Source organism: Felis catus, chromosome B2 (assembly GCF_018350175.1).
Source record: "Felis catus isolate Fca126 chromosome B2, F.catus_Fca126_mat1.0, whole genome shotgun sequence".
In the NCBI taxonomy this organism is placed as follows: domain Eukaryota; kingdom Metazoa; phylum Chordata; class Mammalia; order Carnivora; family Felidae; genus Felis; species Felis catus.
In genome coordinates this window covers 57,961,962-57,979,590 of record NC_058372.1, presented here as the reverse complement: position 1 = coordinate 57,979,590, position 17,629 = coordinate 57,961,962, and the positions used below count along the sequence as shown (strand labels likewise).

The 17,629-nt window shown below is 34.3% G+C and overlaps 1 protein-coding gene across 2 annotated transcripts in view; it reads left to right on the top strand.

The window, feature by feature from the left end:
- LOC109499722 (protein eyes shut homolog) overlaps positions 1-17,629 on the top strand; it is an 866,761-nt gene that overhangs the window by 264,802 nt on the left and 584,330 nt on the right. Inside the window, exon 4 of one of the 2 annotated variants that reach the window (XM_045057711.1) lies at positions 14,635-14,701. The exons of the other annotated variant lie outside the window; for it this stretch is intronic. Coding sequence (XP_044913646.1) covers positions 14,635-14,701 — 67 coding nt within the window. The remainder of the gene's footprint in view (positions 1-14,634; positions 14,702-17,629) is intronic. 2 annotated transcript variants of the gene reach the window in all.

The window sequence follows — 17,629 nt, the reverse complement described above, 5'->3', positions numbered from 1 at the left end:
GCATCTGGATAGGATTTTGATGATATTACTAAGATATATCATTAATGTCTCAAAAAAGATCAGCATAAAGTCAGAAAAAAAAGTAGATCTCAAATTCCTTAGCACTTAGCTACGTTAATTGATGAATGTTAAGTACTATATAAAGCTTTGCTGAATGAATAGAATGAATGGAATGAATGAATGAATGAATGAAGTGATGGGTACGTGAATAAATGAATTAGTATAAGGAAAAACAGGCATAATAGCTTATAGAAAACCTATACTGAAATACATCCACATACACCAGAATATGAAATAATTTGAATAAGCCTAGAAGTTGAGTGGTTTACTGCTACTCTTGTTAATTTGGCACAAGTTTGGTTGTCATAGATCAGAGTCAGAGAATGAAGGTTTGATAGCAACAAGATGAGAATACCTTAAGAATCAGAATTTTATATCTGAGTTTAGGTTCTTATTCCTTTTGATTATAAATGTAGAAAAAGGATTTGACTTTGAAAGTACTTGCTAAGGAATGATCATACAGGCAAAAACACAAATTCTAGGATCTGAGCCAAGCTCTGATTTCTTCTGTCCCTGGAGTGTTTTATTTAAAGAAACCATTGATTTCTGCCACTGTGCTGAAGAAACTCATTGCGAAGGTGGCCAAAAAATCTGCCTCTAATTCAGTTTTCTAGGATCCTTTCCAAGGAGAGATCAACTTCTTTTGGATTAGCACATGAGCAGCTTTGCTGAAAGTAGCCTTTTATGCTTTAAGCTCAATTTTTTACTAACATGTTGAAAAGGAAAGAAAAACTCCCTGTGATAGTTTCTATGAATCCTAGAAACTTTAGCTTGCTTTATTTTAATATTTAGGAAAAAAATACTACTATAATCAAATGAAGTTTTTCCAGAGGAACTGTCAACAGCTCATTATTTGCCTGAGGCTTACTTGAGGGTATTTCCTTATGAAATACTAAAAGTACAATTAAAAATATCTAGTTTTCTGCCTTGTGATTTGAATACAACTGCAGTATCACTAGCAATTTTTATTAGTTGTTAAACATGCTTTTGAAATGGGCCAATAAAAAAATCCTGCACTTAACAATTTAGAATAATGCATATGAATTCCTCCCAGTAAACCAATGCATTTTCCTTTAATGCATGTGGACAGACATTGTATTCTCAGAATTGGCCTCAGACTCATACATAAAACAATGTGACACATGCAGAACATGCCTCATGTTCTTGCCAAGAATAATCCCATATTAGGCAAGAGAGAAAGTAAACTGTGATGATATTTAGTCTGAAACATGGCCAGTGATGCCCTAACTTTGAGAAGTTACACAGATGCATTTTGAATACTAAGCTTATTATTTTTAGGAGCATCATGAAAACCAGAATTGGAAATACAGGGAAGCAGTGTGACCTTATAGAAACTGTGCTTTCTGTCTTAGAAGATCTATGGTCCATGTTCTTGCTTGAAATAAATTTACATATAATTTCATTGACAAACACAATATGGGTCTTCAGTGGCTCCAGCAACCACCAAGGATATCAGAATAGCTACTAGCCGTCAACAAACACCTGGAATCTTTTCCTCACCAGTGTGGTTCTTCTTGTCATGTGTCTTATTTTTGTGCCCTATTCTTATGTTTGTGCCCAGTCTACTATTCCATATATTGCATTTGAGCGTTTGATTTTTTTTATACCAAAGCAATCAGAAATTTAATTAGAAAATTATATAGGAAGAAAAAGATATCCCTCCCCTCTTCAGATCCAACTTTATTTCAGAGGAAATTACTTTAAAATCTTTAGAAGTTTCTTCTGTATTTCTGCCTTCATACTTCTAAAGAATAAATGCATTTTACTATTTTTATGTATTCATTTCCAAAATTAGAATTGGCATCCAGTACGTATGACGATGTTCCTGTCCTGCATCAGCCTGCCTGTCCAGCCTGCTTATCCTGAAGTATGTTTTTTTGCAAAGCAACAAGCAAATAATAATAATAAAAACTATTATGAATGGCACATGATGTTTTTTCACATATATTACACTTTAGTTATCTTTCCTCTTTTCTACACCCTTATCATCTTCCCCTCAGTCAATAATTTCCTTGTTTTTAATTTGCATAGTTTTCAATACATCCTTTTTTTTTTTTCTTTTTTAAATGCTTCATCAGATCTACCATATAACTTAGTGATGAGATTTCACTTTGCCATTCTCCTTTGTTTGGTCAAATGATTTATGGATTTCTCATTTCCTCTTTCTTGTTTTATTCCATTTTGCTGAAGCATCTTATATGTTAGCTTTTTGAAATCAAAGGATGCAGGGAAACTGACAGTCTTTCCACATCTGTATATATCTTTATTCCATCCTCAGACTGACTTTTATGCTTAGAATTATACAAAAATACAAATGGTTTTCACTTAGCATTTTGAAGGCATTACTTCAGTGATTTCTAGCATCCTGTGTTGCTGTTAAAAATCTAATACCCTTCAGATGTTTATTTCTTTATATGTGATATCTTTTAATTTCTCTCTTTTAGGGTCTTGTATTTTTAGTCTTCTGAAATTTCCAAAGTTGCACTTACCCTTCACTCTGTGGCAGGGTACTTAAGTACTGGCTGTCTTAATCTCATATTTCCTTTCTTGTATCCACTTGTATCTTTCATCATAATTTCTGAGGTAATTTTTATGCTTTGTATTGCTGCAGTTATTTGATTTTTTAAATCTTAGATTTTTTTTTTCATTTTCAATACCTCTTATTTTTCATTTCAGAGCTCTGATTATTTTTCCTTTTTCATAACATTACCTTCATTTTGGGGAAGCTTTAGGATCTTTTCTTTACCAGTAGTCTTCTGAAACTTCACAAAGATGGTGTTTTTCTTTTATCATTCGCTCTGCTGGGTGCTTCATGGACCCTTTGTGGCATGACACTTCAGTACTGGTCTTAGTCTCTTAACATTCTTTCACCGATTTCCATCTCTTTATCTTTTGTCCTAACATTTGGCATATTTTCTTTACTTTGTATTTTAATACTTCAAGATCTCTTTCTTATTTTTCATCTAAATGCTCTGATTTTTTTCCCTCACGCTGGTGTTGTTTTATGGAGAGAACAACCTTCTGTTTTCTCCCTGAGGATATTACTTAATTACAGGTTTTTGCAAGTTTCTCCTGTTCTCTGATGTATCAGTCAGGGTCCCAGCAGGAGACAGATGTGTTTAAACTCAAAGAGTTTAACTGAAGAGAGTTTAATGGAAAGACTATTTATAGGTGTTTGGGCAGGGAAAAGGAAAAGTCTCCCAGAATTTGGGAGAGCTTGGAGGTGTGAGGCTGAGAATCAGAGCCACTGCCAAGGCTATGGTGAGGTACAAAGAATAAATATCTCCTCTTTCTGATGAGGTAGAGTGGGAAAGCTTGGCTGCACAGGGTGGAGAAGGGGAACTGAGTGTTCTCTTGCCTTCAACTCAAATGTCAACCAGTACCCATGCTTTTAGTTCTTTCCTTCCTTACAGCCTATATCCTTTCCCTTTTAGGAGTTCTGTGGAATAAACTGGCTCACTTATACTAGTCTCCTTCTCCACAGGAACTTTAGGTTGAAGTATCATGAACTCTGCTAAGTTAGCTAGCAATCTTCCATCTGCTTTCTGTCTCCAAAAAATTTGTGAACATTCCCACCACTGATATATCCTCTCCATTTTTTGTATCTTTGTAAATTTATACTTTGTTTTATTCATGGTAAAGAAAAGACTTGTTGAGGGGAGGCAATAGGAGGAATTGCATAAGGCTAGTCTTTCATTTTTAACCAGAACTAGTAATAAAAATTACTTTTGTGAGACTATCCAGTTGTGATATAGGGACAATGGTAATTTCTACCAGGAGAATACAGCACATGCTTAGCAGCTGAAATGTTTGAGATTCTTCAGGCAAGAAAGAAAAAACAAAATGAGGTTCTTACTAGATGTCAACTTCTACCATCTTTGAACATCAGTGTCCCCATCCTCAACCCCATCAGCTTTTCTGATGCTTTCTCTTCTTTTTTCCATTTTTTCACCCTACCACACATCTCCAACAACCTTCACCATCCACCCAGCACCATTTGGTAGGCACAACATTGGATGAATGAATGTTGACAAATACCTTTCAGTGTTCCCCAAGCCTAAGTCTGAGCCCTCTTTATAAATTCTTTGAGGGAAATTTTTTTTTAATTTAAAAAAAAAACTAATGTTTTTTTGTTTTTATTTTATTTTAGTTTCAGGTATAGAATTTAGTGATTCATCACTTACATACAACACCTGGTGCTCATCACAAGAGCCCTCCTAAATACACATCACCTATTAACTTTAATATGCTACTTCAGCATTTTCTTTAAAACTTCTTTTTTTATTCTAGACCTATTTTATTGTCAAATAATGGTATCTTTTGTGTGCTCTTAGGAGAATTTACTGAAATGATCTTGCTTGCAAAATATAAAAATAAATATAAAATATTCTGTGGACATTAGAAAATCAGATATGCTCCATATATAGGGAAAATTCTGACATCTTTTCATTGCATTTTAGTAACCATATTTTTCAAATCTGTTTTTTTCCAACCGGTTATTTTATAATTTAGTAACAATGTGCTAAATTCCCTACTTTGATTTCTAATGGATTTTATTTTACATGTTCATTATTTTACGTATATGTATTGCTTTGTGACTTTTATAAGTCATTGTATTCTGTGTTTTGAACTTATATTGCTATTGAAGACTAGCTAGTCCCTGATCTGATTTTTTGGTTTACATTTGTCTGATCTAACTTTGTCTGCTCACTTCTGAGTCATTGGGTCTCACATATGTCAAATTTAAACTATTAGAAAAACCTTAACCTTATTTCAATAATTTCAATGTTTTTATTGCTGCAATTTTATGCTTTATGGATTTATAACATTTTCCTTCTCTACTGTGCTATGTTATAATTGTTTTGTCACTAATTTTGAAGATAGACCTCTTCTTTTAATTTTGTGAAAAGTTATATTAATGTTTTTATAACTATTTAAATCTGTTGTTTTGGCTGTAATAACAACATAACTATGATTTTCAGCTTCTCTTTGAACAAGATTCAGCGTTTAGTATTATATGCCCTCAACTAGTTTTTCCATTATTTTCTAAATATTAGATTGAAACCCACTTATTGATTTTACAACATAGATTTTCTCCTTAAAATGTAACATTATGTATTCAATATTTAGCTACATTTAATATAATTATTTAGACATTTTTGTATATTTTTCTAACTTGAATTTTCATTAGCAATAATTTTCTCATTTTGAATTTCTGTCTGCTGAATCATATTTCACCCATTGTGAACAGGTTCTCAAAGGATAGCTTTATAGATAGATATACTTCTGTAAACATTTTCATCATAGTTTTATTTTACTCATCATATTATGTCATTTTCCTTCAGCTTGCTTTATATGAAACTGTTTCCTTTGACTACTTGGTCAAGTTTATAAATGTGTTTGTAAACTCTGTTAACATTTTTATAATTATTTTCTTCTATTAAAAAAAACTTTATTTTTGTATCTTCAAGCACTAGATGTTCTAATTTATATCCTCAATTTAAATTGGGAACTATAATCTTTCTTTATGGGTACCATAAACATTTTTGGTTTTGTTGTCCTATCCTTGGTAGGTGGAGGTTTATGTTTGACCAGTTTTGGTTTGTAATCAAAGAGAAGTTGTGCTCTGTTTTGGCGGAGGAGAGACAGCAGATGTGGAAGGAGATGAGGACTTGTTCTTGCTTTAACTTACAGTTTCTTTCGTGGAGGTGATTGGGTAGAGAAGATTCCAAACCCAGACCAAGAGAGAAAACAAGAAGCACAAATAGCAGAAATAGCAGCCTTGCCCAACATGCTGAGAGCTGCTGTCATTGGTACCCACTGCTGATTTTTTTTTTTCCTGTGCTTCACTGGGACAAAGTATATGGTTGATACTCATGCTAGCACCAAGAACATCCCTCACCATCCTGGATAGCCAGGTTCTCAGTTTGACTGGCATGTGTTTCAAGAGACAAAGCTAATGTAAGCTCCTGTAAGACTAACGCTGAATCTTCACAGGTTGAAATGTTGATCCTCACAGGTGAAAGAGAATTTCAGTTGGACAGCTTTGTTTTAAAAGCTCTCTAACATTTCAAGGTCAGGAAAATGAAGAAGAACCAGAAAGGAGAGAGAGATAATGAGCTACTAGGGAAGTAGAATCCAAAACAAGAGAAAATTGGGTGTAGAGAGTAAAGAAAGTATTTCAAGGAGGAAAGATGTCATCTAAGGCATATGCTGCAGCTATTGAGTAAGATGGGGAATCAGAAATGTCCATTCGATTGTCAGTGTGGGAGAAAAAAAATAAGCTTGACAAAGGTAATTTCATGAAAGCCTAATGGAGTTGGTAAAGACAGAGTGAGCAGGAAACAATTAAAAACAGCTAATATAAACAGTTCTTAGGGAATTTTGTTATAGAGGGAAGTCTCAAACTAAAGAACTGTGTGGAGGAGAAGAATGGTCAAGGAAGATATTTTCTCTTTTTTAGATCAAAGATACTAAAGCATGCTTGTAAGCAGCTGAGAATAATATACTACAGAGAAAAATAGTTGATGAAGTGGGAAACAGGAAACAATAGCAAGTATAATACTGTTGAAAAGTAAAATGTAGCCCTGCATTTGGGGTGCTGTAGGGGACCCACTGGCTCTCACTCACCAAAATTCGGTGGTCTTTTATTTTTTTATTATTTACATATATATTTGATGTTTATTTATTTTTGAGAGAGAGAGAGAGAGTGTGAGCCGGGGAAGGGCAGAGAGAGAGTGAGAAACCGAATCTGAAGCAGGCTCCAGGCTCTGAGCTGTCAGCACGGAGCCCAACACGGGGTTCGAATCCACGAACCATGAGATCATGACCTGAGCCGAAGTCAGACGCTTAACCTACTGAGCCACCCAGGTGCCCCCATCCAGTGGTCTTTTAAATAGAAACTTGAAGGGAAAGGAGGTGTGAGATAGTCTCACAGTTATTTCCTATATTCTCCCAAAGTTGAACTTTTTCATGTCTTATTTGACATACCTTTATTGTGCTATTATTTTTTCTCTAAGATGCTCTTTTAGAAATAATTTAAAAATAAATTAAATTTCATTTACTTCCCTCCTTATCCCCATTGAGTGCACTAATATGTAGACTCATTATTCTTTAGCTTTTAAAGACTTAAGATAGTCAATATTTTTCTTAAAGCACATCAGTCTTTATGCTGGCATAGAATCAAGATTAAAAATAGATTACTGCCCACTTGAAAGTTTGAGTTTCTAAAAATCTAATGTTTTTTCAATTAAAATAAAAGTCATAGATTTTGTCTGAGGGAATAAAATGTCCCTGAACAGTGCCAGAAAGCTTATTAACATAGTAATAAGCTTATTACCATAGTTGCAGGGAGTAGACAGACAAGGAAGAAGTACCAATATACCTACATCACACTGAGTGTATAATATTTCAGTCTATTCTATGTGCTGGTGAAATTCAGTGTGTTTTATTTGTCACATCATTCTAAAAGACAAAGAATTTTCCATGTTTCGTAAAAATAATATGAAACCTGCCCCCCATCAACACACACAAAAGGCTTTGTCTTTTTAAGTTTAAATATTATACTATATGATGATAGGAGACAGACCATGGCTTAAAACCACATAATATAAAGTTTTGTTTCTATTTAAATCAAGCTAAAAAATTGTCTTACAATGACAGTGATTATTAGCTTCCTCTTCCCCTCAGAGACCACTTGCTGTTCTTGCTTGAGTTGAAGTAAAAGGCTCATTGGACATAGAAATTCCAATAGTGACAGGTTAGCAATGAGACTCTTATTTCCAATTAATAAAGCCTTTAAAACGAGATATAGTACAAATTACATTCAATCTTTGATACATTTTTGGGAATTCACTTTTATTCCATGGTAAGAAAGCATGATGAATCAGATTTTTTTTTTATACTTGAATTTCTATCAGCCATCATAGAATGTTCCCAAACAGAGAATATAACTTTTCGAGTCAAAGAGAAAATGTTAGCCAGGACCCCAGAGTGTTTTGCCAGTTCACAGACTCGTGGGTCTTGTCATGTTAAGTTATACACTGAATCTTCATTTATTCGGGTTAACAAATTCTTAAGAGTTTATGAATGCCCTAGTTTGGGAATTTGTGATTGTTCCAATAGTGATGCATCTGTGGCTCCCTCCTTAATGAGGAATCATTTGTTACTCTAAAAGGACAGTGCTGGATTTTCTAAATACCAGGGTATCTAAAATGAAATCTTAGACCCAAACGAATGAACTTGTGTTTCCTTCTTTTGTCCCCAAAATGAATGCTCACCAAGAGCAGTTGCATAGTACATGCCATTTTTAAAAATGCAAGCTTATCAGAATGTACATAAATGCACTTAAGACCCTACAGAGCCAGCAGCACAAAACTATGATAGTGGACAGTTATCTTTTCAGCTATTCTCAATAAGGACCATGTATCTTCTACCTTTATTAAGACCTCATTTTGTTTTCTTTTTACTATAATAGGCCAACACAGTCACAAATAACAATGGGAGTATTTTTTCAGATCTCAGTTTTCAAAATACGGTATTAGTGCAGTTTATTCAACCAAAGCCCAGTAACTAATGGTGCAGTCTGTTTGTGACCACTTCCTTCCAAGATTCTATTTTTTGCCCAAACTCTCTCCATCTCCCTCCTGATAGAATTCATTCCATGTTTTATCAGATTAAACTTCCAGGTTTTTTCTGAAAGGAGAAAGGAACAGGGAAACCCTTTGTGTTGTGCTATGAAGGATGGCATCAACTAAAGTTTCAGAATTTCCCAATTCTCTGTACCTCACAGCACAAATTCTTGTGTTATAAATTCTATTTACTGTCACAAGAAATGAATATATGCTGCAAGGGACTAACTTGCCATTAGAAGAACACTCTGTCTTGGAATTTACATTGTCCCTGCGCCCATGCTTGGGCTCAAGTCTTCGAATCATTACACCCTCAGACATACTAAAGACCACCCCTCCGTTAAGCATTCCACTTACAAAAGTTATAGAAACATACTTACTGCTATATCCAGATTATAATACCCAGATTACTTAGTTTATAGAAAAGGTAGACTAATCTACATAGTTGTAAGTTTCTCCATTTCTTTTCTCTTATAGAGCAGTTACGATTAATGTTTTATATCTTTAGATCCTATAGTTCTTGAACTGTAAAGCATTATGTTCCATACACAATAATGAGAAAATATTTTTATTAATTCTGTATTCTCTATTTGCTCTTCCATAAAACTTCTTAATACAAATGATTAGAGCAGAAATCATATTCCAAAGGTAATTTATGTTAAAACTCTGTTATCTATTACTTTTTAAAAAATTATGTGATGAGTGTGTACAAATGTATTTATATGTTTATACCATATAGTTATATTTAAAGTTGAAGTTGTTTTTATCTAATTTTTTAAAACAGCATATAAAGAACAAATTGAAAACAATTTACATTTCTGTAGTACTGAATTTGGCTTAACATCTCACATGAGGCATTAGAACCTATACCTCTCTTTCAGCACCAAGTATGTCAGAATGTTCCAGCATCTCCATTTTGCTATTTTAAATATTATCTTCTATGATAACTGTTGAAGCCTTTCTGTAGGAGTCAATTCAAAGAACACTTTAAGAACAAACCAGTGTTTGTGAGTTTGGCTATATGCAGCTGATATAACTGAAAGCTAAAATTTTATGGTTCAGATCATCAATTTCCATTTCAATTTTATTGTCCATCTTCAAGCTATCTGAAAGAATGGTCATAAGTGTGATTTCTGAGTCTAAAGTTGCTGCAATTTGAGACCCTATAAATATAGATGTCATAGTGATGATGGATTTAATGCTGTACTGGGTTTGCCTAAACAAGTCTTCCCAGAGCAGCTTTTGTCTGACTCCAAGTGATGGATGATGGAACCCAATTGCTCATGAAACTTTATTGTTCTGTGTGTATGTGTGTGGCCATGCATGTATGTGTGTTTTTGATAGAAGTGAACATTCATCAGCCATTCTCAAATATATTATCCTTTGATTTCCATGAATTTCCTATAATTCATTATAACTAGTCTCTTGGGCAGACGTACACATTGCAGAGGTTAACCATTACAACTTAACATCTATATGATGGCTTGCCTGTCTATTTCTCCCCTTGGTATATCAGAGGAAATCAAAGAAAGCAGTAGGGTTTTGGAATCAGAGATTAAGAAATCCCAGCTCTGGAACATTAGCAGTGGATTTGGACAAGTTGTTTGCTCTGTTCAAGCCTCTGAACCCTGATTATTTCAGAGGTAGAATGGGGATAATAATAATGTTTAGAGTAAACAAGATAATGCAATATAGAACACTTAGTATATCTAATATGGGTAAATAAAGAAAGTATGACTACGTTTCACCTAAAATATATGGTGGTAATAAATGTCTAGATGAGCTAGATCTCTGCATTTCAACAGATTTCCATTGAAAACTGTATTTTCTGTAGTTCATTCAACATTATTTTTCTCAGTTTTGTGTCCTTTAGTTTTTTTTTGCTTTGACTCAGTAGTTTTCTAACTGTTGATAATAATACCACTTCTATTATAATTACCTACTCCATTGTTTATAATATTCTTATTCTATCAGTATTATCCTTAGTTCATGTAATCTGTTGTTGTATGGTAAATATACTTCTTATTTTCTCAATTATGTATAATTTAAATCTAACTTGAGAAAAACAAAAATTCTTTTGTGTATATGATATACAAATATTATTATGGGATTATCCATTTTATGACCTGGATTTAAACAATAAATTTAGAGCAACTAGAATCCTGATACTTTGAAAACAGAAGTACACAACTGCATATGGAGCATAAAATGGGAAGCGGGCGGTAAAGCAAGAGAGTTACAGGTTAAACACTTCCAGGGAAAGAGTGAGTTTAAGATTGTCTAACCTGGAATGAAAGAGAGAAACAGACATCCAGTTTAACAACACTCTGAATAAACATACTTATGTACTATGTCCCTACAAAATCTATGTTGAAGTCTTAAGCCCAAGTACCTTAGAATGTGATTGTATCTGGATTATGGTTAAATGTGGTTATGTGGATGGGCTCTAATCAAGTATGACTGATGTCCTTACTAGAAGGCGAAGAGACAGCCAGAAGTATGTGTGCACAGAGGAAAGACCATGTGAGGATGCAAGGAAAAAGCAGAAGATTGGGCTCTCAGGGTAAACAAAATAGGCTAATACCCTGATCTTAGATTCCCAACCCCAGATCTGTGTGAAAATAAATTTTGGTTAAGTCCCCCAGTCAGTGATATTTTGTTAGGTTAGACATAGGAGACTAAGACACCAAACAAAATCAGTCAACCAAACAAAAAAACCTAACATTTATAGAGTGTCTGACTTTTTTTGCTAATTGCTCGTTTTCTATTCAACAATCAAGAAATGAGTGGATTGACATAATTTTTACCATTACCATACTTGTACGTTGCATTTATGGATATGGAAATTGAGTATCAAAAAAGTTAGTAGTCTTGCCTATTTGTCTCATCCCATTTTCCTGCAAACATTCCAGCACACAGGACATGATTGTGCTCCAGCACCCCCCAGGTTTTCTTTCAATTTACTCAAATCCCTCCTGCCTCCAGGGGCTTTTGCATATGATGTTGCCTCTGCCCAGCACATTCTTACCTAATTCTGCTGGTCTACTGATTCCTACTTATTTTTCAGATTCCATGTCAAATCTTACCTCCTTGAAAATGTGTTCCCTGAGATCTCAGTTTAAATCAGCCCACAACTCTTTTAAGCATTTTGATGCTTACTATATGTTATCGTCTCAAGATTTGAATTACAAAAGATGTCACTAATGCTGTTTTGTCAATTTTGTATCCTACCATGGACTGTCTTGCCTGACACATAATAATGTTGAAAGATACCTGCATGATAAATTAAGACTAAATATCTCCTAGATAATAAATGACGAAGCTGACAGTGAAAAGGAATTCTTTGTCTCCAGAGTCCATGCTTTCCCTCTTTTTTTCTTAAAAGTGTGTGTATACATATTTTGTATGCGTAGATATTACATTCATATGTTTATACATTAAGTAATTTAGAAAAGGATTAGGGAACAGAAGTAATGTAGGTATTTCTAAAATGAAATTCAAGTGAGCAAACAGCATATATGGTATGAGGTAGCTACCGTGCCTCATTTACTCTCTCCCTTCCCAAATAAAAGAAGTGTGATACAGCAGAATAATCCAGAATCCCCAGTAACATTTCCTAAGGCAAATAGGCTTTATTAGTAATTGTGGAACTGCGGCTAGATTAAACTGAAAGTGTTCATCAGTATGTTGAGTTTTGTGGAACTTAATTCTGTAAATAATCTGACTAGGGACATACTCTCTAAATTCTCATTACGAAATCGTTAGCACTCTGAAATTGTGATGTGCTGACCAACCCCAACAGAGAATGTTAAGTATAAACACTTGTACTGTAAGCTATCCATTAGCTCCTAATGTCTTTGGAACTCCAAGGGCAGATTTTTAAATTCAGGAATGAAAGGGGGTTCTCTGAGGATGATTTCATCACCAGATCACTTTATATGTTTCTGTGTGCTTTTTGATCCTCCCCTTATTTCTCTGAATAATTAGACTTCCTCTATCACTTCCATGTCTGGTATTTTCTTGAATTGTTTTGAAGGAAGTCACAAAACAACCAAATGAGGGATTCCCCATGGTAGAAATTAAGGTACTACTATATGAATCTCTTAAAAACTAAAAAATTGTATTTCACAATTATTCTGCTGGTTTACTTTATCCTTTTAATGCTTTAGAAAAATAAAAATTTAAATATATTCTGTGAATATTCAGAAATTATGAATATCATGTTTAAAATATTTATATAATTTTATCAAATATAAGGTCTAAAATGTACTAAATTAATTTATGAGATTTTATTAGTGTTTTTTTCAATTTTTTAATGTTTATTTATTATTGAGAGACAGAGAGACACAGCATGAGCAGGGGAGGGGGTAGAGACAGGGGGAGACACAGAATCTGAAGTAGGCTCCAGGCTCTGAGCTGTCAGCACAGAGCCCAACGCGGGACTCGAACTCACAAACTGTGAGATCATGACCTGGGCCGAAGTCAGTCGCCTAACCAACTGAGCCACCAGGCACCCCAGTTAGTGTTCTTCCCTAAAGTAGATATTTCATCTCAAGGAATTGTGACTAAAAGTGGCTTATTGCTCATAATGATAAAGATAATAATTGGATATATTGTTCCTAATTAAATTTAATCAGTGATCTTAGTATCTAATAATCTAATATCAATTAGATATATAATATCAATAATCTAATATCAATGGAGTATTGTTTTACAGATCCTGAAATATAATTTAATTAGAACCACTATAATTAATATATGATATTAACCATCTCACTGATATTTAATCTCGATTACAAATGCAAAATTATATTTTAAAAATCCATTTATCCAGTGGGAATATCTGAAATTTTATCAGGGAACAGTCTTTGAGAAGAATTATGACATGATGTGGAAACCCTTTTCTTCCATATAAGAACACAAAGGAAAAGAAAAATGTCCTCAAGGTTCCCAAAGAATGAACCCCAAAAGAAAAATTAACTAGTATAATACTGAGTTTAGAACTCGCCAGAAAACAACTCAATTGCATGATATTTTCAATACTAAATTCAGAGCTTTTAGCTACTATTTGCTCAGCTGCCCATAATTGTTAGAAAATCTAACTATGGCTCAATGAATGCCAACCGTTACTTTGCCAGTAGAAAGTCCCATGAGCACAGGGATAATCCTATCCTAACATGGAGACCAGGGCCAGACTGTGGTCACAGTGGAAGTGGTATCTAAGCACCTGGAAGCCTGTGGGCTTGTTAAGGGAATAGTTGATGTATTTCTAGGAACATAGTTGTTGTTATAAACTAAAATTCAAAATTGATTTTTCGAGGTCAGTAGGCCAAGGCCTTAGTTTTATTAAAAAGCTAAAGATGGGCAAATCATAACTCTGCCAATTGAAGGGCTATTTTTTCACTGGAGACACAAAGCAGTTATATAACACAAGAAAACACTACGTAATTGAATGCAAAAATGAATGGCATGCTGTTGGTGGTATTAGATGGTTAAGAGATCATTAATACTGAAAATATTGGTAGCATTTTAGGTAGTAAGTGAAGCTTAAGTACGTTCTTAAGTATTAGCAGCATTTAAGTGGATAGAAGAGAAACCTAGGCAGGTTTCTCTTGGTTTAAATTTCAAGTGAAGATTTTTAGACTTAATTTTTTGATAGTGACCTACTATCCAAAGTTTTTTTTTTTCTTTGATGTTTATTTATTTACTTTGAGAGAAAGAGAACACTTGCGGGAATGGGCAAGCAGAAGGGTGGAGGGAAAGAGAGGGAGAGAGAGAATCCCAAGCAGTGCAGAGCCCAACACAGGGCTCAATATCATGACCTGAGCCAAAATCAAGAGACAGACACTTAACTGACTGAGCCACCTAGGCACCCCTACCATCAAAGTTTTAAATCAAGAAGTTTAACTTCCTTTTTTTCAAGGATGGGATGAAAAGTGGAAGCTGGGAGCAATTCCATGTCACCTGTGGAAACTACCTGAATATATATGGTAGGAATTGAATTGGCCTTCTTACCAGAAATATCCCCTATTTATGTTTAATTCCCTTTTAAAAAATCAATTTTTATAGTGAACTTACTAAATTTCTTCTAAGTTAAATGCATATAAAATAACCCTAGAAGGGCACCTGGGTCCTTAAATGCATATAAAATAACCCTAGAAGGGCACCATGGGGCTTAGTCAGTTAAGCCCCATGTAGGGCTCTGCACTGACAGAGCAGAGCTTGCTTGGGATTCTCTGTCTCCTCTCTCTCAGCTTCTCTTTCTTTCTCTCTCTCAAAATAAACCAATAAAACCAATAAAATAGTGTATTGGCATCAAATATATCAATTAGAAATAAAAGATAGACCTCAATTGATATCTTTTATTTCTGTTTGTGAATAGACAGTTTAGGGGTCTAAATCCTCCCTGAAAATATAATTGTTTTGATTTTATAGTAATTTCTTTATATGTTTATGGCTGATTAAATAAATTAATGGTGTTTTTTGATTTTCTTTTAGATTTTATGTTGAGAGAGAGGGACAGGGAAGGAGGGAGGGAGAGAGGGGAGAGTAAGAAGGAGAGAGAATCTCAAGCAGACTCCACGCTCAGCACGGGCCCTGTGTGGAGCTCAATCTCACGACCCTGGGGTGGTGACCTGAGCCAAAATCAGAAGTCAGACTTAACCGACTGAGCCACCTAGGCACCCCAATGGTGTTTTCAGTATAAATATGATAGGCAGTTAATAAGGAAAATACACGCATGTACATGTTCCCTACTGAGGTTTATCACTGGCAATTAAAAACTGCTTTCTTAAATAAAAGATGGAAGTCAGTAATTTTAAACAATGACTTTTATAACACTGAAGAATAATCAGATGAAAGAGTTAATACCCAACATAATGGAATTTTACTATTTGCTGTCTTTTTGATCATATATGTGTAAGATTGGCCTATTCCATGTATTCCTTCTAGGCTTTGCTAAGACATGTGGAAGCTTAGAAATTGTTGCTGTCTGATGATAGGCATGCAAATAATAAAACAGTCAGTCACCCACATCTCTATTGTGTTCAGCATAGTTATTTGACCTTTCCTGGCATCTACCCTGACTACCTAAGTGTAATGAATAGAATTTATGGCCCACTAAACTTTTCTTTCAGGTTCTAATTGGTGGAGAGTTGTTAATGATTACTATTATGTGAATACAAATGACAAATATGAGCAGTCACTGCAAGTTTGGGAGAAGAATAATTACAGGTAGTTCAAACACCAGGAGTCCTGAAAAGAGTTCAATGTATATTTATAATTATGCAAAAAAATATTTGTTCTACTCATTTGACCTTTAAAGCACCCCGTGTGCTGATTTTAGAGAAAGCATTACAAAGCCTTGATGGAAAAATTTTACACTGCATGGTGTGCTAGGCAAACTGTATCATCAGCAAATGCTAAACAATAATGTTGTAAGACTGTTTTCTTACGTTCAGTCAATTCCTGTTAGATTCAATCGGACACAATCAGAACAGCATTGCCTCCACTCTAATGAGCCTAAGGGGAAAGATATGACTGCTGTTAAAAAGTGTGTCTCTTGAATAAAGTAACAATCCTGCTAGATGAAATATTAGAATTGCATTTTTGGCAAAGAACACATGATGGTCTACATTGTTATAATGGACATTTACTTACTTTCATCTTTCTTCAGCTTAGCTGCCAGCTCTCTGGAATAGGTGTATGAGAAAAGATAATATGCCATCCATGTATTCATTTACAATGGGTAATTTATTTCAGAAATGATAATAGCTTTGAAAACAAGAATAACCAATGCAGAATTTTAAGTATGAAAGAAAAATTCCCATACTTATCCAAAGGTGAAAGCCTACAGAATTAGTATATAGGAAATAGTGTTCTTGATGGTGAAGAAGTTTCCCCTCTGAGACAATGAATAGAAATTGTACTACAATAATAAAAACCATAATAAATTTTAAAGAAAAGCCACCAATGTGATATATTTATAATTAGTCTCCTACCATCATATATGAATCTTTCCCTAATACTCTTGAGTTCTTCTGTTTGTTTATTCAGGTGATGGCAGGTCTATAGCTTAGAGTTGATAATCAAAAGCCAGTCACCTGATATGTTACTATTCATGCAGAAAACCTTTTTAAGGAATTAATGTGGCTAACACAAATTAAGAGAGACAGGTCTTGAGATTTTAACAAAAACTATTATCAGGTCCAGCTCCGATTAAAGAATCAAATTCCATACTCTGTTAACATTAATACTGTTTCACTGATGTGATTAGAAGATAATATAAAAGATCTTCCTATACGTTGGGTCAAATGATAGCTCTGTATTCTCAGTACTGTAGGTATCAAAATCAGTATCAGTCAGAACTTTACCAAATAAACAGATCCAGCAGAAGATATACATTAAGAGATTTATTTCAAGGAATTGGCTTATATGATCGTGGCATCTGTCTGGATAAGTACAAAGTCTGAGGGGCAGGTCTGCAGACTGGAAACCTCTGGGTGGGGGCTAATGCTACAATCCACAGGTGGAATTTCTTCAAGGGAACTTCAGTTTTGCTTGTAAAGCCTTTCAGTTGATGAATGAGGTCTACTCAAATTTTGAAGGGTCATCTCCTTTACTTAAAGTCAACTGCTTGTAGATGTTAACCACACCTACAAAATGCCTTAACAGCAACACCTAGATTAGTGTTTGAATAACAGGAGACTGTAGCCTAGCTAAATTGCCACACAAAACTAACCATCACAGACACAGTAGATTGAGAAAAAATTTTGAAGAAAATTTAGGAATATATAATGGAAATGTTGAGAAAGCTTATATACTGCAAATTAACTTCTAGAAATTTTCCTAAGAAAATACATTGATGTGTGTGTCAAGATGCATGAAACAGTCATATATTTTAGTTTTACAGAAAAGAG